The sequence below is a fragment of the Phoxinus phoxinus genome (assembly GCF_949152265.1).
Source record: "Phoxinus phoxinus genome assembly, chromosome: 19".
Classification (NCBI taxonomy): domain Eukaryota; kingdom Metazoa; phylum Chordata; class Actinopteri; order Cypriniformes; family Leuciscidae; genus Phoxinus; species Phoxinus phoxinus.
The window spans coordinates 29758641-29781116 of record NC_136894.1 but is presented as its reverse complement, the minus strand read 5'-3'; the positions used below and the strand labels follow the sequence as shown (position 1 = coordinate 29781116).

The 22476-nt window shown below is 42.2% G+C and overlaps 1 protein-coding gene across 2 annotated transcripts; it reads right to left on the bottom strand.

Moving 5' to 3' along the window:
- Positions 1-1972: 1972 nt before the first annotated feature.
- On the bottom strand, positions 1973-21089 carry LOC306987105 (NACHT, LRR and PYD domains-containing protein 12-like). Of its 2 annotated transcripts, none has more exons than XM_079591128.1 (11): positions 20877-21089; positions 20110-20222; positions 19450-19560; positions 18681-18785; positions 18128-18232; positions 16076-17833; positions 13884-14057; positions 12251-12424; positions 3919-4089; positions 2560-2733; positions 1973-2118 (listed from the first exon to the last, which is right to left on the bottom strand). In XM_079591128.1, exons 2-11 carry the CDS (start codon positions 20157-20159, stop codon positions 2112-2114), a joined length of 2829 nt encoding a protein of 942 aa, XP_079447254.1. In that variant the 5' UTR covers positions 20160-20222; positions 20877-21089; the 3' UTR covers positions 1973-2111. The 2 variants fall into 2 exon arrangements, with proteins under 2 accessions (XP_079447254.1, XP_079447253.1); XM_079591127.1 differs by having other exon boundaries at positions 20110-20191.
- Positions 21090-22476: the final 1387 nt, after the last annotated feature.

Sequence of the window (22476 nt, the reverse complement as noted above, 5' to 3'; positions counted from 1 at the left end):
TCCTCAGAATTTCAACCAAGGGCGGAGTCCTTCGTTCGGAAAATATCCCATACACAGGAAAGTGTGCATATGTGTAGACTTCGCGCACTTCGCGCTCTCAAATCGCCCACAATCCTATGCGCGCAGCTTTGCTATCTTGTTTAAAAAAAAATACAAAATGTTGGACGTTAGCGGAGTCGGAGCAATATGCTTTTAAATGTAGCCTAAGTATATTTACGTTACCATACATTTGTTATAACCGTCATATAAGTAAAGTTTAACATTTAAATGCCAGTACAAATTACTACCGTATTGATATTACAAATTACGTTATGGCTAACCTGTCATTTTAACAATTGTTAGCTTGTTTGCCGTCACCAGCATTTCACATATTTTACCATTGCATGTGTTTTAACAGCTAGAATGTGGACGCAGTTCTGTTCACTCAGGCAATACAATCATTTTTAAATCAATAAACTCCTTTTTAAATCAATATTTTGTCTCAAATTATTTATTTATTATTATTGATTTATTTTGTTAGGTAGGCAGCCATGTAATAAGCGGGATAATGTTATAGCGAGCCAGTTTTTACAGCGAATACAACCCTTTTAGGTTTATTCAAGACCCCTCCGCTTCGCGTTAGAGTTCGCGGGGTTTCACTGACGGACGCAACGTGCACTTGCTAGAATGTTCCATTTACGTGTTCTCTCGAATCCTAAAGAGGATCCTCGCCTAGCCTCTGAAGGAAATGACTTGGAAGGACGCGTCCTGCCAAGGAAGTATCCTTGACATTGAGAAACACCTAATGTCTATGTTGCTCAGTTCCATGTGAAATCAATGGAATGCTTTGCTTCATCACGCTGTTGTTCAGTGTATTGAGAACAGCCCGTCACTCGCACACTGTGCTCGTAAATTATTTTTCAAGTTCGCACATAACTATTTTTAGGCGCAAATGCGAGTGAAACACTCGCACTGTAGAGCCCTGATAATACACTAAAACACAACATACATTCACAAAAAAACATCAATTGTATTAGCTTGATGTAATCCAAATCTGTAGAATCTTGTTCGCAAGAAACAGATTCAAATTCAGCCCTTTATCCAGCGATCTTCATCTCCATAATCAGCAGCGACCGTAAACGTCAAATCCCGCGCTCGTGATGAATTCAAATTCAAAAATTGCGCCCTCGAGAAGCGTTACGACATGGTTTACGGCAGTAATATCAAGCGCCCATTGGCTCTCTCCCCTGCTTCGTCACAGATTGCGACATGCCGTGTTTCAATCGGTGACGTGTAGTCGTGTATATTTGAAATGGAGAAGCGCGCGCGCCTTCACAGAAGCCGGATTAACATTTTCATGGATTAATAATTTAAATTCTGATCTGTACCTCATACAAACCTATATTATATACTGCCAGATAGGACTGCGACTGCAACTGCAAACATCGTCATGTGAACGACTTTTGGGTACCTGTTTAATAATAAACAATAACGTTAAATAAATGATTGTGATTAACGTTACACTTTTCTGTCTGTTATGTTTTTCTTCATAATTTTTAGCCTAATGTTAAGTAGTTTTAAGAAATGTTTACAGGTAGGTTTAGGAGTAGGATTAGTAGCCATTATGTTTTATCATTTTTATATTATAAAATGGGTATGTTTAGGTTTAAGAGTAGGGTTAAGGGATCTTAAATTTATCTATAACGTTACAATGGAAATTTTACAGATATCGTTGATATGAAATATTCGTAAATAGTTTACGTTTTGTAGCTGTAAAAACGTAATAATGTTACGTTTAAATGTTGCTGATACGTCCATATTATACGTTTCAGATCTATCCAAACGTACAAATAAGTACGTTTTCTATCTTCGAAAATTACGTATGAATACCTACGTATTAACAATGAGACCAGGCTGATTATTGTGTAAAATGAAGTGCCAGTACAAATGTCAGAACAAACAAATTGTTTCTTTGTTTAATTTTGGATTAAGGATTGTATCATTCTGTAAAGTTACACAAACACATCTGTGTGTGATGATCATTATGGGTTTGTGTGTGTTGATTCGGTTGAATGTGTCTGTAGTGGCTCTTTATTCACCATCAGCTGATCCAGAGAAACTCAGACTAACATCTAAAACCTGTAGGTAAAACACAGTCAAATGTGTGTGACGTTACTGCATTGTCCACTTTACAACAACTAAAATAAAACTATATATCACTATTAGTGAGAGACAATAACCATGTGATACATGGTGTCAACTATAGTTAATAGATCTGTATAAGCCATTTTAAACATTCAGATTTGGACCTTTGACTTATCCATAATAATACTTTTTGTGTCAGATTGTTTTTATGATAACGAAAGTGCCAAGTGGTTATACATATTTATCAATATATTCTATTGAAAAGGACAAAAGCAGAATTCTCTTAAAATACACCATTGTGAAAAAAAAAAATTGGAAATTATTATATTCTTGTTTTGAAATAAAATAAAACATAATTTTTTTGGCATATCAATAATTAATGCATTTGTGGGTTAAAACTTAAACATGATCTTCATCATTAAACTCATTACTCACACAAGCGTTTGCAGTTCATAATGTGGATCATCCTTTAGATCAGAGAGCAGCTTCACATCTGAGTATCTTAGTTTATTTCCAGACAGATCCAGTTGTCTCAGGTGTGAGGGGTTTGATCTCAGAGCTGAAGCCAGAGCAGCACAGCCTTCATCTGTCACTCCACATTTATTCAACCTGTAGAAAACAATGACACTCTTAAAGGATTAGTTCACCTCAAAATGAAAATTTCCTGATAATTTGCTCACCCCAATGCCATCCAAGATGTTTATGTCTGTCTTTCTTCAGTGGAAAAGAAATTAAGTTTTTTGAGGAAAACATTTCAGGATTTTTCTCCACACAATGGACTTCAACGGTAACCAAGATGTTGAAGTCTAAAACAATGCAGTTTCAAAGGGCTTTAAAGCGCTTCAAAGGGCTCTGCACAATCCCAGCTGAGGAATAGGGTCTTATCTAGCGAAACGATTGGTCATTTTCTTTAAAAAAAAAAAAAATCTATATATATATAATTTTTAACCACAATTGTTTGTCTTGTGCTGGTCTGCAACGCGCCTGGCATTACGTCATCACGTTGGAAAGGTCACGCTGGACATAATTAAACATCCAGGATAGGCACACGAAAGGACCATTTTAAGCAATAAACTGACACAGACATTAATATATCATTCAACATTCAATAAAATTCTAACGATCCTCCTTCTCCACGCTAGTAAACAATGGGGCGGTACATACGACTACCTCCAGCTTGACCTTTCCAACGTGATGAAGTAATGCCCGGCGCGTCGCAGTCCAGCACAAGACGAACAATTGTGGTTTAAAAGTATATAGATTTCCTTCTTTTTTTTTATGACCGATCGCTAGATAAGACCCTATTCCTCAGCTGGGATTGTGCAGAGCCCTTTGAAGCACTTTAAAGTCCTTTGAAACTGCATTGATTTGGACTTCAACATCTTGGTTATCGTTGTGGAGAAAAATCCTGAAATGTTTTCCTCAAAAAACTTAATTTATTTTCCACTGAAGAAAGACAGACATGAACATCTTTGATGGCATTGGGGTGAGTAAATTGTAAGTAAATTTTCATTTTGAGGTGAAGGAATCCTTTAAGTCTCTCAGTTCAGGATCTAGAGATCAGATCAGCAGGAGCTTCACAATCGGACAGAGAGACTTAATCCATGACACGATTAACAGGTCCAGTCTAGAAGCCCACTTCTACATGGTGCTTGAAGAGGTTAATTTCAATATCATTAAAGTGTCAGAACCTTTTATTTTTTTCATGCGAGTAAACCAAAATCCTCAACACAACACATTACATACATTCAAATCAGTATCAGTGAGTGTGTGACTCTCAGAGAGATGATTTACCTCAGTGTCTCCAGTTTACAGTGATCCTCCAGTCCAGCAGAGAGCAGATTCACTCCTGATGTTCCTAGTTTATTTAATGACAGATCCAGTTCTCTCAGGTGTGAGGGGTTTGATCTCAGAGCTAAAGCCAGAGCAGCACAATCTCCACCTGTGATGCCACAATTAATCAACCTGTAGAGAACAATGACACTCTTCAGTCTCTCAGTTCAGAATCTACAGATCAGATAAGCAGGATTGAGCACCGCAAATGCAGTCACTGCATTATTTTCCTCCTGATTATTTTCTTTTTTCTTTTTATTCCATTGTAACAGTATGAAAAAGACAACATATATTGCACATTTGTGGTTTGCTCTCCTGAATTACTTTAAGATATATCCCATGGTTTTGGGTTCCCTATCAGTCGGTCACTACTACGTAGGTCGTGACCGACCAATAGGAATCTCGCTAGAGAGCCGATCTACTTCGAGTGAAACTAAACGAGCCAATACACATTGGCGTGCAATCATTTGCATCAGCTGCGCAGCCTCGCAGCGCGGGTATATAACGAGCAGCTGGTGATTGCACTGTAGCTTTTTGCTTCGGAGCCAACCGATGCTGTTTAATCTATCTAATATTGAGTGATCAAACAACGAGCAAGCTCTTCAGGAAGATCTCTCGTGTCTGGTGCGGGCGATACAGCGCGGCAGCGGGGTCGTCTTTATTTTCTCTTTTATTTTTGTGTTACTAAGCCAAAAAAAAAAAAAAAGCTGTTTTCACAGCTGGTAACGGTGTGCCAAGAGCGTTAAATAGCCGTTCTTACGGCTGGTAAGACCGCCGTGAAGAGAGACAGCGCACGACAGGTTGCACATTCCTGTCTGTGTCCGCTGCGACCATTCCCCTGCGTGCTTCAGTACCAAGAAGAGCATTCACCTGAAAGAGCTTACATGGGTGTGAGTTGCGTCTTTCTAAAGATGACATTCCACCCGTGTGTTTCTGGATGCGGTCGTTTCCTGTCCTCACTGACGGCCACGATCACTCTCTCGCATGCCTGGGAAACATGTGAGACTGTGTTCGTGGGTGGTTCATGTTTTCACGGGAACATGACCACGTCGGCACGCCGGTTGACTCAACTTTCTCCGGAAAGCTTGAGTCCCCTCTGTTGTTGGCCAGCCGCTGCTTGTGTGTGAAAGCACAGCTGCAGGTCTGCTCGACACTCTGGGACACCAGCGTGTCGTGTGCCGTCGAGCTGCCGGGCTGCAGCGCGGGTTGTCACGGCAACCCAGCGCTCGCTCGGCGCTCTAGGTGCGCGGTCCCCATGTCTATTCTCCGTTGTAGCGCCCTCCCTGGTGGCCACCAGGAGAGGTCTACTTCAGTAGAATAGCTTGGGTGAGAGCTGAGGGCTTCTCCTTCGGGGAACCAACCCCCTAGGGCCCCTCCCTCTCTAGCGCATCACAAGCTGTGCAGCTTCTGGATGAGATTGCTGGTCCTTCAAAAAAAAAAAAAAAAAAGGAGGAACCTAGCGTTTCATTCAAGGCTCCAGCTGAGGGCAGATGTCGATTGCTACATCGGAGAGAGGGACTGTTTCGTTCTGGAAATGAGGATGATGTTAAGTTCCCACTGTAATGGTGTGTGTGCTTATGCTGAATCAGATTCAGAGCGGACAGCCATGCTTTCCCGGGTCTTTCTCGGACGTGCATTGAAAACTTAGCAGTATGGAGCTATATTGGTGCCAAAAATATGGAACGCCAAAAGTGCCAAATTCTGCATAAAGTTTTCACCTCTCTCACTACCCTCGATGGTGGGGTGGTTGTGCCTCTGGCAGGCCACCTCTACCCTGCATGCGAGGCCAAGGCACTCTTATTGCACGAGGGTAGTTCTGAGCCGGGGTTGAGCTGCGCTTGTCGACTGACCGTGTTCAAGTCACGGTGCTGGCCCTCGATCAGACGATGTCCACCTTGGTGGTCCAGAAACCCCCCTGGCTGTCCTTGTCGAGGTGTGAGAGCTCGTCAAAGTACGCTTTCTCGATGCTCCATCTCATAAGGTGGCCTTTTCAGCGACACTGTTGAGAACTGGCCCAGCAGTTCTCCACAGTCAGCAGCAGACTGAAGCGCTTCCCCTGACGTACCACCAGAGTACCTCGTGGGCTGCCCCTCAGTCTACTCGTCGCCAAGGGTGTCATCCCCTGCAAAAAAGAGAAACTCCCGCACAGTCTGCTCTACTGTGTCCGCTGCAGGAGGATGACACCACCCGGCTCAACCACTATTTAAGTGGTCGGTGAAACAATCACTGGAGACGGGTGACCCGGAGATGGGTGGAGCTGCTCTCTCCCAGTAGAGGGCTGGGAAACTAATCTTTTGAGTCAAAATTCTGTTCCACCACTGGAGTCACAGTGGTTCCCAAATTCTCAAAAAAAAAAAAAAAAAAAGAGCAGATCCTCATCTCTGGGTCTGAAGAGGGTCTGGAGAGTAGTGGGAGGAGAAAATCCTCACCACCCTCATCCGCCTCTTCTGTCGCCAGCGGGCAGCGCAGTGTGTGGTTCGAGAACGCAACCAAGCCGCCTCCTGCACCTCCTGCCTCGTGGAACCAGGTAAGTGCTGCACAGCACACTTAGACCACGCTACGGACCGCCTCCCCAAGAGAGCCTCCCGGGCCGCGTCCCTGTGTTCCACCTCGCTGCCCCACTCCGGGTACGCCTACGGTCCCTTTGGTCCCGCTTGTACGGTCTCTGCGAGCCTGGTTAGTGCTCCCCAGTCCGTCTCGCTGGCTCATTCGGACCATCAGGCTCGGCTATGCGATTCAGTTCGCCCGGCATCCCCCCAAGTTTCGGGCCATCCACTCCACTACAGTGAGAGCAGCCGATGCCCATGTCTTGCATGCGGAGATCGCAGTCCTACTGGCGAAGGACGCGATAGAGCCGGTCCCTCCAGCCGATATGAGGTCAGGACACTACAGTCCCTACTTCATTGTACCCAAGAAAGGTGGTGGGTTACGACCGATCTTGGATCTGCAAGTTTTGAATCGGAGCCTCCACAAGCTACCGTTCAAAATGCTCACGCAGAGACGCATTTTCAGATGCATCCGTCCCCAAGATTGGTTTGCAGCGATCGACCTGAAGGACGTGTACTTTCATGTCTCGATTCTTCCTCGACACAGGCCGTTTCTGCGCTTTGCGTTCGAGGGTCGAGCATACCAGTACAAGGTCCTGCCCTTCGGGCTGTCCCTGTCTCCCCGTGTCTTCACGAAAGTCACGGAGGGGGCCCTTGTTCCCATGAGAGAACAGGGCGTTCGCCTCCTCAACTATCTCGACGACTGGCTCATACTAGCACACTCTCGAGATCAGTTATGCGAACACAGGGACCTCGTGCTCAGGCACCTCAGCCAGTTGGGCCTTCAGGTCAACTGGGAAAAGAGCAAACTCGCCCCTGTGCAGAGGATCTCTTTTCTCGGTATGGAGTTGGATTCGGTCGCACAGACAGCGCGCCTCACAGAGCAGCGTGCCCAGTCGGTGCTGAACTGCTTGAACATGTTCAAAGGCAGGACGGCGGTCCCACTGAAACTTTTTCAGAGGCTCCTGGGGCATATGGCAGTGGCAGCAGCGGTAACCACGCTCGGGCTGCCACATATGAGACCGCTTCAGCACTGGCTTCACGGCCGAGTCCCGAGATGGGCGTGGCATCACGGCACTCACCGGGTGGCAATCACACCGGCGTGCCGCCAGACCTTCAGCCCGTGGTCAGATCCCTCGTTCCTACGGGCAGGAGTGCCCTTGGAACAGGTGTCCAGGCATGCTGTGGTATTCACAGATGTCTCTGCCACCGGCTGGGGCGCCACGTACAACGGGCATGCAGTGTCAGGGGTGTGGACGGCTCCCCAACTGCATTGGCATATCAACTGCCTCGAGTTGCTAGCAGTACATCTCGCTCTGAGCCGCCTAAAGAGGCCGCTACAGGACAGAGACGTGCTGGTCCGTACGGACAACACAGCGACCATTGCGTACATCAACCGACAAGGTGGTCTACGCTCCCGTCGCATGTCGCAACTTGCCCGCCATCTCCTCCTCTGGAGTCAGAAGCATCTGAGGTCGCTTCGAGCCATGTATGTCCCCGGTGTGCTCAACCGTGTGGCCAACGAGCTATCACGAGCTGTGCTCCCGGGAGAATGGCGACTCCACCCCCAGGCGGTTCAGCTGATTTGGAGAGAGTTCGGGGAGGCTCAGGTAGACCTGTTTGCCTCCTCAGAAACCACCCACTGCCAGCTGTTTTACTCCCTGACCGAGGGAACACTCGGCACGGATGCACTGGCACACAGCTGGCCCCGGGGCCTCCGCAAATATGCGTTCCCCCAGTGAGCCTACTTGCACAGACCTTGTGCAAAGTCAGGGAGGACGAGGAGCAGGTCCTTCTGGTGGCTCCCTAATGGCCCACCCGGACTTGGTTCCCAGAACTCATGCTCCTCGTGACAGTCCCTCCCTGGCCCATTCCTCTGAGGAAGGATCTTCTGACTCAGAGACGGGGCACCCTGTGGCACCCGCGTCCAGACCTCTGGAAACTCCATGTCTGGTCCCTGGACGGGATGCGGAGGTTCTAGGTGACTTACCCCCAGAGGTACTTAACACCATCACTTCTGCAAGGGCACCGTCCACGAGACGTGTGTATGCCTTGAAGTGGAACCTGTTCGTCGAGTGGTGCTCTTCTCGCCGAGAAGACCCCCGAAGATGTTCGATAGGGTCCGTGCTTCCTTCTTGCAGCAAGGGTTGGAGCGAAGGCTGTCTCCCTCCACCCTCAAAGTACATGCTGCCGCTATTTCAGCTTATCACGACCACATAGATGGCAAAACAGTTGGGGAGCACGACCTGGTCGTCAGGTTCCTTAGGGGGGAGAGACGATTAAATCCTCCTCGACCCCCCTCCATACCCTCTTGGGACCTTTCCCTGGTGCTTCGAGCACTTCAGGACGCTCCCTTTGAGCCATTGCAATCAGCAGACTTAAAGCTTCTCTCCATGAAGACTTTGCTGCTGGTTGCATTGGCCTCTGTCAAGAGGGTAGGGGACCTGCAGGCATTTTCGGTCGACGAATCGTGCCTAGAGTTCGGGCCAGGTGACAACCATGTTGTACTGAGACCCCGGCCTGGCTATGTGCCCAAGGTTCCTACCACTCCCTTCAGGGACCAGGTAGTGAACCTGCAAGCGCTGCCCCTGGAGGAGGCAGACCCAGCCCTGGCTTTGCTCTGTCCCATTCGCGCTCTGCGTATGTACGTGGACAGAACTCAAAGCGTCAGGACCTCAGACCAGCTCTTTGTCTGTTACGGAGGCCAGCAGAAGGGAAAGGCTGTCTCCAAGCAGAGGATGGCCCACTGGATAGTGGATGCCATCGCCTTGGCTTACCAAGCTCAAGGCGTGCCCTGCCCGGTTAGGTTGCATGCACACTCCACGAGAGGCGTTGCATCCTCCTGGGTGCTGGCACGTGGCTCCTCGCTAACAGATATCTGTAGAGCTGCGGGCTGGGCGACACCTAAAACGTTCGCTTGATACTATAGCCTACGTGTAGAGCCGATCTCAGTGCTTCTACCCGATCTAGACGGGTAGAAGCACTGAGAGGCCCGGCTCTGTCGGCTTGCTGCACCCTACTGTGCACCCTTATTCTCCAGTGTGAAAAACCTGTGAGTCCTCCAAACACCCTCGGGCCGGACATGGCGGAGCGTCCGGTGCCAGGCCTGTATCCGCTGAATCCTTGAGAACCGGATATAGGCTGGGTCCCATATGTGTGACCCTACGGGGATCCCATATGTGTATATTCTCCACGGCTGCTCCTAAATGGAAGCCCGTGTCTTTCCCTTGGGCTAAGTCACCCATTACTCATATGCTGTACAACCCTCGGGTTAGTCCATATGTTATCTCCACTTAACTCCTTGAGAATGTGGCTTCCGCAGCGTTCCCCTCCTTCAGTTCGGGCACGCTTCCCAGTGTTATCCAATAATCTCACTGTATGGGTTATCACGGAACAACAGTGACAGGTTCACTCTGTGTAAGCCGCCTCCTATCGCCTTCCAGGCAAGAAGGTGTAGAGGCTTGCACAGGGCGCTGGATGGGGTGCAGCAGCTGTGGCGCTTTGGTAGGGATTCCTATTGGTCGGTCACGACCTACGTAGTAGTGACCGACTGATAGGGAACGTCTCGGTTACGTATGTAACCCTCGTTCCCTGAAGGAGGGAACGGAGACGTAGGTCCCGTCGCCACATCTGCTGCCGCCCGCCGGGGCAGCCAGCTTATCGGCTTGGCTCCTCAGCAAAAAACTACAGTGCAATCACCAGCTGCTCGTTATATACCCGCGCTGCGAGGCTGCGCAGCTGATGCAAATGATTGCACGCCAATGTGTATTGGCTCGTTTAGTTTCACTCGAAGTAGATCGGCTCTCTAGCGAGATTCCTATTGGTTGGTCACGACCTACGTCTCCGTTCCCTCCTTCAGGGAACGAGGGTTACATACGTAACCGAGACGTTATTCGTGGTCTGTTTTGTTAAAGGGGTGGTATAATGCTCCTTTTACAATATGTCCCCAGAGTGTGTCTGTGAAGTTTTAGCTCAAAATACCCCACAGATCATTTTTTTATAGCATGTTAAAATTGTCCCTTTTTGAGGGTGAGCAAAGACAAATTGTGTTTAAATGTCCCTTTAAATGCAAATGAGCTGCTGCTCCCTGCACAGAGGGCGGAGCTTCAAGAGCTTGTGTGTGTTAGCAGCTCCAATTACGTACACATACTAAAATGTCAGTTATCTTCTGCCTTTTATGTTTAAACTGGAGTCTGACAATAATGGAGAGACTCAAGAAGACGTGACAACATGTAGAATGCAACAGGATGTTTCTGAATGGTTAGTTGATGAATATATGTAGCTCATGTGGAGTTAACTATCTTCAAATATTTGATTAGCATAATCTGTCATGATAATCTATAATCTATTGCTCTTTTGGGAACTGTTGTAAGATGCCTACAGATTGACATGCTATTGCATTTGTGTTGCGTACTGTTTTGCAATAAATTTGAAAAGACGACAACTTGAGCAGACTCCCAAATGTGGTCTACTACAACTACTCTTCCTCTTCTCATGGACTCACCCCCTTTGTTGCATGTTCCCGGGGGCGGGGTTTATGTCCCTATTAGTCGTTTGTTGTAGTCCTTAAAAATGATTTCTTTTAAAGCAAATATCTCCCTTTGTTTTGAACTTTGAGCATTGTAACTTTGCAGATGTTGTTTATGCTCAAACAGCAACATTACATACTAACTAAAGTTAGAAAAGTTAAATATAACAGCGCGTCACCGCTCGTCACTCCCAGATAACAGAAAATGGGCCAAGAGGCGGGTCTTGGGTGGAGCTGAGGTGCCTGGTTAATGAAACCACGCCCACCTCGACGTGTGATCAAGTTATCTCAGGCTAAGGAGCTAATGCTATATGCTAGTGGCAGTACCGTTGTAAGTACTGTGCCGAGTGGCCGACCGCGCTAAAGCGAAAGATGACTTGATGATATAAAGCCAATAGCTGAAGTTCATGTTTTTGCCCCTCGAAATATTATAATAGTTAAAACAGTTAACAGTTAAAAATGTATTATAGACGTTTTTAAATCTGAAAACTCCAAAAAGCAACATTTGATAGACATTCGCATTTGATAGACATTCGTAGCGCCATATAAACGTCTCTGGGCAATCGTAAACCACGCCTCAAATACGAGAAAATTAACATGTGGTTCCCAGACCACGTCTCAATGAGACGAGGTCTGACGTTAGCCAGGCTATGTTCACAGAGGACAACAACTGAAAAACACTGCTGGTTGTTCTCTCGATACTCAACGACGACGCAATCCTGAAAAAAGCTCAAACACAGCAGAGATGCCGAGTTCAGCGGCTGAAATGAGTTGACGTGACACTAACAGATAGCAGACGAACGGCTAGATTGCCAGCAGTGGCAATCCACCTGTCACTCAAGTGGTCACGCACTTAATTATGCAGAACGTTAAGGCTTAATATAATTTAAATGGATGAGATATAAAAAAATTCACCCCCCTCGCAGATGTCACGAAGGGCAAAATTAGCTATATAGACCAAAACCACTTTTTGCACTGGCTGTAATCAAGTTTTATTCTGCTGTAAAGTTGGACATTTTAACATGGGAGAGATACAGATTTAGCTCCCTTTTGCATCCAGCGGCCAGTCGATGAATTGCAGTGTAAGTCACTTCCGTGTTGGTTTCAAGAGAGAGACAGGGAGGTTGCCGCTCGGTCAGAACTGATACAACTATAAACTAATTTAGAATATTTCATTGTGAGTTTCAGTGAGTGTGTGACTCTCAGAGAAATTATTTACCACAGTATCTCCAGTTTACAGTGAGGATCCTTCAGTCCAGCAGAGAGCAGATTCACTCCTGATGATCCTAGTTTATTCAATGACAGATCCAGTTCTCTCAGGTGTGAGGGGTTTGATCTCAAAGCTGAAGCCAGAGCAGCAAAACCTTCATCTGTGACGCCACAATTAATCAACCTGTAGAGAAAAATGACACTCTTCACACTTGTAGATCTCTCTCAAATACTGGTAAATTTCAATTCTGGTTCTAATTTCAAGTATGGGTAGGTTGGTACAGTTCCATGTCAGGTGGTAAAACTACAGTATATACTGTATATATACGCATACAACCATTTGGTTGAAGCACCTGACATAAAAACAATCAAAATTTTAATTAAAAAACTTCTTAAAACACATTGTTCATGACTCAAAAATATGCATAACGTCAGTTTTGAAAAGTTTTTAAAAAAACACAATTTTGGAAGCTGTAGACTTTTATAGCCCTGAATTTCGATTGTTCAGTATCAGTTCTCGTTTATGCTTATGATCTCTTGCGTGTTCATTTTGATTAGTTAATAAAGACTGTTCATTTTGGACACTCCTTTGTTTCTTTGTGCAATTTATACTGCCACGTTACACTAACAGTTAATGAACATTTTTGATGTGTTGCTTAATACAGACATATAACTAATGTGATATTTAACACATCCATATTATTGCTGCAAAAATAATTAAGCTTTTGCGTTATTCTTGGTTTGTAATTTGTTAATGCTTTAACACTTTTAAATGTCTTTTTAATGTTCAATGGTTGAAGGGTGAGCAGAATAATGTAATCTCATTGTGCCCAGTTTTTGAAAAATATTTATATTGCGTTCTTAGAGCGAGCCTTTTGCTAATTGTTCAGTTTAAAGGAAGTTACTCCCATAATTCGAGTAAAGGGTAATGGGGTATAGGAAAAAGGTGGATAGCTGTGCTAGTGTTATCTTATATTACTTCTCAATCATTAAGATAAATACCTGTGAGATAATTTGAGTTTTATTCTGTCATATTTCCACCTCATTTTGTGTATCCTGTGAGTTAATGTCCTAAATGTAGAGGTGAAGACAGGTGAATGAAACGTCACCAATCAGTTAGTTATTTCCTTTCTGAACATTAATGAGCTTTTTTAAGGGTAAACCCGGCACTGATCTGGGGCTGCAGAAACTAGGTTTGACACTCCTGATTTTTTTTATAAGCAGCCATGTAACAAGGATAATGTGCAGGTGGTCTACAATTTTCCACATTAGTTTGCAAATAATATACAACTCTATTTTACAGATGAGACATGGATAATGGACATCAGGATGGACAGGGAAATGTTATTCAGCCATAGACTCCTCGTCTCTGAAAGCCAATAACCATATGTAAATGAGGAACCATTTTCAACAGCAAACTCACAAACCACATGTGTTTGCAAAAAAGCTTATCAGTTTCACAACATCTCTAAGAAATAAAGAGACTCACCTGTGTTGTGTGCAAGACATTTTTGTAACAGGTATTTGTCTTTCCTTTTTACACTTGATACATGTGGATACAACTCTACAGATGATCTTACATCCCTGTCAGAACTGATTCAACTATAAACTAATTGAGAATTAGTCTCAGAGAAATTATTTACCTCAGTGTCTCCAGTTTACAGTGAGGATCCTTCAGTCCATCGAAGAGCAGATTTACTCCTGATGTTCCTAGTTTATTTCTAGTCAGATCCAGTTGTCTCAGGTGTGAGGGGTTTGATCTCAGAGCTGAAGCCAGAGCAGCACAACCTTTATCTGTTACACCACAATTAATCAACCTGTAGAGAAAATGACACTCTTCAGTCTCTCAGTTCCGGATCTGCAGATCAGATAAGCAGGATTGAGCACCGCAAAATACTCATCTGAATAGGAATAACGTTCCATAAAAAAGTACTGAAAAACTTCTGTAAGATATTAATAGGATAATATTGTACATGTTAATTATTCTATATTCATAATTTTTACTGACTTAACTTCAGATTTCCTATATCCACCCTTTTCCTAACGAGCCTACTGCGTTTTAGATTATGGGAGGCACTTCCGGTTTCGGGAAGTTCCACTCAAAAAGATTGAAACAAATAATTTCAAATCATAAGGTTAGGCTACTAATAATTCTTATTCGTCAGTTTGACTGAATGAGCTGTGAGATTTCCTTATCTATTTTCCATCAAGAGAATAATGTGACATGGTATGACATGAATATCTGTAGCAACAGCTCTTTTAAGTCACTGCATTATTTTCCACCTGATTATTTTCATTTTTCTATGTATTCCACTATAACTGTATGAAAGACAACATATATTGCGCATTTGTGGTCTGCTCTCCCAATTTACTGTAAGATATATCCCATGAATAATTCATTAGAATGCACTAAGAATATCTTGTTTTTCTCCCCAAATCCTCACGTCTCTTTCCAGGCTAGATTGTCTCCCATTTTCACCTCTAATCTCTATTAGCAGTACTATCTGGGATTTCTTTAAGCAGGTAAATACAATATTTATGTCAAATGACAGAAACCACTTTGAAATATTATCACTCATTGTTACTGTCACAAGCATTAGTTTCACTGAGTTTTGGTTTGGTTCTGTTCTGTTCCTGTTGGCCTGTGTTCCCGATCCTTGTTGGCTTTTATGGTTACCGATTATGTCTTCGTTTGTTTTCATACCCATCAGTTTCAGCTGTGTCTAGTTTTGTTTCCTTTGTTCTATCCCTGTATTTGGGTCAATGACATGATGTAAATATTTGTTTTTGTCCAAGGGCCTTTTTTTCTTTTTAAATTAATTATTGTATCCACGCTTTTATTGTCTCTGTGTTTGCTACATATCGAAGTCACTTAAACATCTTGATCTAGCGATACCATTCATTTACCCTGCTAGTACTTTATTTACTTTAGCTGGAAAAGGTTATTTTTTCTTGGCCAGGAAGATAATATATTTCCTAGAATTAATAATTGATTATGCTTTCTGTTCATTGGATGAACTGATTAAATAATTGTGCTATTAATTCTGCTACATGATTAATTATATATATATATATATATATATATATATATATATATATATATATGGTAAATGGACTGCATTTATATAGCGCTTTCACAGACCCAATGGCCACTAAAGCGCTTTACATTGCCTCACATTCACTCATTCATACACCGACGGCGGTGTAAGCCATGCAAGGCGCCATCCAGCTCGTCCGGAGCAGCTGGGGTTAGGCGTCTTGCTCATGGAGACCTCGACACTTGATCAGGTGGAACCGGTGATTGATCCACCAACCTTCCAGTTTGTAGACAACCTACATGAACCACTGAGCCACTGTCGCCCATATAGCTAAATCCTGAACAAAGTGCTTTCTTTACCTAATTATATTTAATTATTTAACTATTAACTTTAATTAATTATTTGTATTAAAAAGTTACGTATTTAACAGCAAAATATATTTCCTAGAAAAAACAAGAATACAAAAGTGCCGTCTGAAAAAACATTCCACAAAGTTCACAAAGCAAAAAACTCCAGAGAATAAATAGCAGAGAATGGTTTGAATATTCATGATCACTGTAACTTCTACTTTCTATTACAGTTAATGTAAAAAATAAATACAAATGAAACAAATAGGCGGTGGGTCGCTTTGAAGATAATTGGCCCCGGGGTCTTTGTCAGTAATAATCCACCCCTGCTGCTAATAATGGAATTTGGTGAAAATTTCCACTTTGATTGTATTGGTAAGAAAGCACATGCTAAAATCATAAATGTGATCATGATTTATCAGTGTAGTGATTGCTGTCAGTGTGACTTACTGAACTGATCTGGATTCTTTAACCACAGGCAGCAGCTTCTGAAGAACTTCATCTGCTGTATTTTGTGCTCCAATGAATGGTTTTAGATTAAAAACATCCATCTTCTGCTCTGATGTCAGCAACACATAAACCAGAGCTGACCACTGTGAAGAGGAGAGTTTGGTTCCTCCTATTTTTTCAAAGTTTAGATACACTTGGATCTCCTGCATCAGTGAATCATCCCCCAGTTCATTCAGACAGTGGAACAGATTGATGGATCTCTCTGGAGAGCGATTCTCCCCGATCTTCTGCTTGATGTACTGAACCGTTTCCTCTTTGTTGTAGGAGCGGCTTCCAGTCTGTGTCATTAAATCTCGTAAGAGAGTCTGATTGGACTCCAATGAGAGACCCAGAAGAAAACGCAGGAAAAGGTCCAGATGTCCATTCTTACTGTGTAAAGCCTCGTCCACAGCTCTCTGATGAAGACCAGATAATGGATTAAATGACACCCAGTGTGCATTTATGCAGTTGTTTGTAAGGGAGAGATGTGCATACAGAGCTGCTAGATGTTCCTGGATGCTCAGATGCACAAAGCTGAAGACTTTCCCCTGATTCAAGCCAAACTCCTCTCTGAAGATCTGAGTGCACAATCCTGAGTACACTGATGCTTCTGTCACATCAATGCCACACTCTCTCAGGTCTTCCTCATAGAAGATCAGGTGGCCTTTCACAAGCTGCTGGAAAGCCAGTTTCCCCAGTTGGACAATCATGTCTTCTTCATCTTTCACTCTCTTCTCATAGTCCTTCTCATGTTTGATGTTGGTCTGAATGATCAGGAAGTGTGTGTACATCTGAGTGAGAGTCTTGGGAATCTCTCCACTCTCTGCTTGACTCAACATCTCCTCTAGGACAGTGGCTGAGATCCAGCAGAAGACTGGGATGTGGCACATGATGAAGAGGCTTCTCGAGGACTTCAGGTGTGTGATGACTGCATTGGCAAGACTCTGATCACTGATTCTCTTCCTGAAGTATTCCTCCTTCTGTGGGTCATTGAATCCTCGTACCTCTGTCACTCGATGGACACACTCAGAGGGAATGAGATCCGCTGCTGCTGGTCTGGAGGTGATCCAGATGAGAGACGAGGGAAGCAGATTCCCCACAATGAGGTTCACCAGCAGCTCGTCCACTGAGGCGGATTCACTCACATCACACAAACTCACATCACTCTGAAAGTCCAGAGACAGACGACACTCATCCAGACCATCAAAGATGAACAACACTTTATATTCATCACTGGATATTTCCATTTCTTTTGTTTCAGGGAAAAACACATGAAGAAGATCTGAAAGACTGAGTGTTTTGTCCTTCATCAAGTTGAGCTCTCTGAAAGGAAGTGGAAATATGAACTGGACGTCCTGATTGTCTTTCCCTTCAGCCCAGTCCAGGATGAACTTCTGCACAGAGACTGTTTTTCCAATGCCAGCGACTCCCTTTGTCAGCACAGTTCTGATGGGTTTGTCTTGTCCAGGTAAAGGTCTAAAGATGTCATTGCATTTGATCGGTGTGTCCTCTGCTTCTGCTCTCCTGGACTGTGTCTCAATCTGTCTCACCTCATGCTCATTATTGATCCCTCCACTTTCACTCTCTGTGATGTAGAGCTCTGTGTAGATCTCATTCAGGAGTGTTGGGTTTCCCTGCTTTGCTGTTCCTTCAGACAAACACTGAAACTTCTTCATCAGACTTGATTTAAATCTGCTTTGGATCAGTTGAGAGTCATGACTGAAAGAATAAAACAACAGATTGAAATAAATGAAAATGGTTTAACTTGATAAAATACATAAACTATTTAATTCTCCAATTTCACACTTTCAGTCATGCTGTCGGTTTGAATATCACTATGGCTGTGATTCGTTTGTCCACGCTGTGCTGATATTCAGACCAACAGAACGATTGAGAGTGTGATATTGCTTTTAAACAAAAGTTCAATAACCAAGCAATGATTATTGAACCGCATACAAATGTTGTAATCATATTCAGAATTGGAGTGAGTCTGTCTAGACTGAAATGTTATACCTCAGATCAGCTGATGTGTGTTTTCCCTGTAATGTTTCTGGTTTGTCCTTAGACCGGTCACTCTTCATGGACACACAGCTGGACTCTGGTGGGTTTGATCTCTGACTGTGGATTTTTGTTTAATAGTAAAGAGACCATACATTTAAGCTACATGTATTTATTTAAGTTAAATACAGTAAGTTAAATTTACCATGTGATAAACCTCAAATAGAAAATCAATCCATCTATCCTTTTGATTTTTACTATGTTGTTGTGTTTAAATTTCCCCAATAAGCAATGTTTTTGTGTTTAACTTCCACTATAATCTGGTTGAATCAATTGAGTTTGGCAGTATTGTTCTGGTCCAGATTATTAGTGTGATGGGGTCAGTAGATGCTCTGGATCAGCTGTGAGAAGAAACCTGATCCTTTGGCTTTATAATATTATGAGTCACCGAGTTTTATTACCGGTACCTATTTCTGCATTTTAACAATTAGTGGATATTTGCCAAATTCTGCCCTGCATACATTTTGTGCCAGTGGTCTTTCTGTCTGTACAAAAAGAAATGTTGTACCTCAGATCAGTTGATGTGTTTCTTCCCTTCAATTTTAGTGGAATCTCTATTGACTGGTCACTCTTCATGGACACACAGCTGGGCTCTGGTGGGTTGGATCTATGACTGTGAAATTGAGTTTAATACAACAGAGACAACAATTTATACCATGTATAATGGATTTTATATGTAGATGCAGAAATGTTGAAGAGTGATGACATTGCACAAGAATCATAGCACCCATCAGTCCATCTGTTTACATAGATCTGGGCTCTTTTAGTTTAGGGCAGTGTATAGAGCCTTAAGCCTGTATAGAGGGTCTTATATCTCAAGACCAGAATTAAAAATTTAATTTAATAGTAAATAGACAAGAAATCAATCAGTTTAATTTGCCTGATAAACCTCAAATAGAGAATCAATCCATCTATCTTTTACCATTTATTTTTAATCTGTTGTATTTGAGTTTTCCAAAATTTGATGTAGTTGTGTTTTATTTGTGCTATAATCTGGTTGAATCTATCGAGTTTGGCAGTATTGTTCTGGTCCAGATTACCGGTGTGATGGGGTCAGTAGATGCTCTGGATCAGCTGTGAGAAGGAACCTGATCCTTTACTCTGGATAGTGCAGGGCTTTGTAATATTATGAGTCACTCATATGAATCAGTTTTAAATGCTTCAAGAATTTGATTATCTATTTCTGCATCTTGACAGTAAATGGATATTTGCCAAATTCTGCCCTGCATGCATTTTGTACCAGTGGTCTTTCTGTCTGTCTAACACAAATGTTGTACCTCACGTCAGTTGATGTGTTTCTTCCTTTCAATTTTAGTGGAATCTCTATTGACTGGTCACTCTTCATGGACACACAGCTGGGCTCTGGTGGGTTTGATCTATATTGATCTCTAAAATTGAGTTTAATACAACAGAGACAACAATTCATACCATGTATAATGGATTATAAAGCTACAGTTGTTTTTAGATGCAGAAAAGCTTCAGAAATGTTGAAGAGTGATGAGATCGCACCATGATCATGTCACCCATCCACCAATCTATTTATTGACAGATCTGGGCTCTTTTAGTTTAGGGCAGCGTATATGACACTCAGGGTCTTAATTATATCTCATCACCAAAATATTATTTCATCATCATTATTATTAATTATTTAACCAGGATTTAACCCTCTCTGAGATTAAAAATCTGTTTCACAGGAGTGTCATGTCATGGTCAAGATGGACAGCAGTACAATCAGTTTCAAACACAGGTTTACAAAAAAACAACAACAACAAACTAAAACACTTAAAAACAATTGCACATCATTGTGTCATCTTCCAGTTGCTGAATAATAGATTTAAAATCTTCCATAGATACCAAGTTTTGTTATTTCCATTTGAATTCTAATATGATAGAGACAACAACTCACATTTCCTTATGACGACTTTGACGTAACTTACCTGGATTCTGGAGAAAAATCTTCATTGCTGAATGTTTCTTTGTTCTCCATGATTTATTCCGTATGAAGCTGCACTAGTAAGTCTGATGAGTCAGAAATACTGTTTCAGACAAACTGACAAAAAAAGTATTACATTAAATTTCTAATTACAATTTAAACTGTAACTTACTTTAATATTTTTCCCAAAATGTTTGCTGCTTAAAAAAGACTAAATGTATTGTATTTGTTTAAATTGAAATGCTTCAAATGAAATGAATAAATAAAAAATAGGGGGTGTTTATTTATTTTATAGCTATTTATTTTATAAAACTATTTATTTTATTTTCTGAAATAAAATATTTCAGTAAATTTGACGAACAAAATAAATGCATGTACAACCCAGCAGCTGTTTCAACCCAGCCTACCCGATGTTACCTTCACCCTGGCGAGGAAGGTTGTAGCTCTCAATATAATTTAGACTGAAATTACCTAAATTATTTCGAAGTTTAAGACATGAAGCAAAAAATTATAATAATTCAGGTTACGTTACAACACTCCCCTATCTATATAGGCTATGATTTTCTCGGTTATTTTTTTTGTTTTTAGAACATCGGGGTGATTAAATGTAGGCTAATTGTCCCCAACCGATCTTTAAAATATAATTTGTATAGGCCTACTACCTATGTCACAACAAAAAGCCAATTTCTTTAAGAACTTCATGTTTAAATACTTCAAGAAAGCAGTTCAAGTTAATGAGGAAGTAACCTCACCTGACTAATGCTCACTCACCTTGATTAAAATGTTACTGTAGTTTACCACAGGTTTCAAACATGTTAATGGTTTCCCATCGAGTGATTCCAACCACCAAAATTCCTGATCATCAACCAGAACAAAAATCTTGAATATATACAATCAAATACTTTTTTTTCCGATTTAAAGAATCTTCTTACATCCTGGTGTAAAATGGCACACAGCAAAACTGAAAATGCTTTCACCTCTGCTGGCAAAAGTTGCCAAACCCGTTTGAAGAGAAATATCGAGCACATCCAGTTCTTAAACACTTTGTTTACAAGAGAGAGAGAGACAACCTCACTAGTTTTGATTATCCGTAATCATAAAGTAATGTTCAAGTAGGCCTATGATTTATTCTTTATGTAGCAAGTAAATTAATGTAAATGTAGGCCTACTAAAAGTATATATACGTAAGTGTATTTCAATACTGCTTGGGACAAAATGTTTTGTATATAAACTTTTTAGTTTATAAAAGTATATTGAAGTTTAGCTACTAAGTGTAACAGAAGTAAACTTTAAGTGCACAAGTTCACAACAACATTTCTCATTTGTACTGCATCTGTAGCCTACTACAAGTGACCTCGTAACTATAGGCCAACTAGTAGTTTACTATTCTAATACTAGCAGTAATTTTTTTTAGTGCTTGCACATGTTAATCATTTTGATACTATATTCATCCCATACAAGTTTGTGTTTAGAGGAATTCTTAAAGGGATAAGCTACGTGATGGGCGGCCGATGTTGTGTGATCACTGCAGAGGTTGTTGGAATGATATGGTGAATACCATCGCATGCGTCATTGACTGTAAGTGCTCTATTGACTTGTTGTGCTTGTTGTGCTCTGATTACATTAAAGGGTTAGTTCACCCAAAAATGAAAATTATGTCATTAATGACTCACCCTCATGTCGTTCTAAGCCCGTAAGACCTCCGTTCATCTTCGGGACACAGTTTAAGATATTTTAGATTTAGTCCGAGAGCATTCTGTCCCTCCATTGAAACTGTATATACAGTATACTGTCCATGTCCAGAAAGGTAATAAAGACATCATCACAGTAGTCCATGTGACATCAGTGGGTTAGTTAGATATTTTTGAAGGATCGAAAATAAATTTGTCTAAAAATAACAAAAACTACGACTTTATTCAGCATTGTATTCTCTCCCGGGTCTGTTGTGAATCTGCGTTCACGACTCCGCAGTGACGCTCGGATGCACCAGATAACACGTCAGCAGCGTCTTACGTCAGCAGCGTCACTGTGGAGTCGTGAACGCAGATTCACAACAGACCCGGAGTTGTGTAAATATAATAAATATTGTATATACCAATATGGTAAATATTGTTGAAAACAATATTCATAATAAAAAAATATATATAAAATAATATTCATCCTCATTTTTATCCACATAATATATTATTTACGTATAAGCTACATATAAATAAGATTTTATACGTATATTCTCTTGTGTAAAGATTCTGTTGATTTGGGGAGTGTAGTGGCAACACTTGCGTCGATGATTCTGCTTCCGTTTCGCACAGGAAGTGATTCCTCTGATTGCCTCGGTAGCGTCCGACGCTTTTTTGTCGTTTTGCGCTATAAT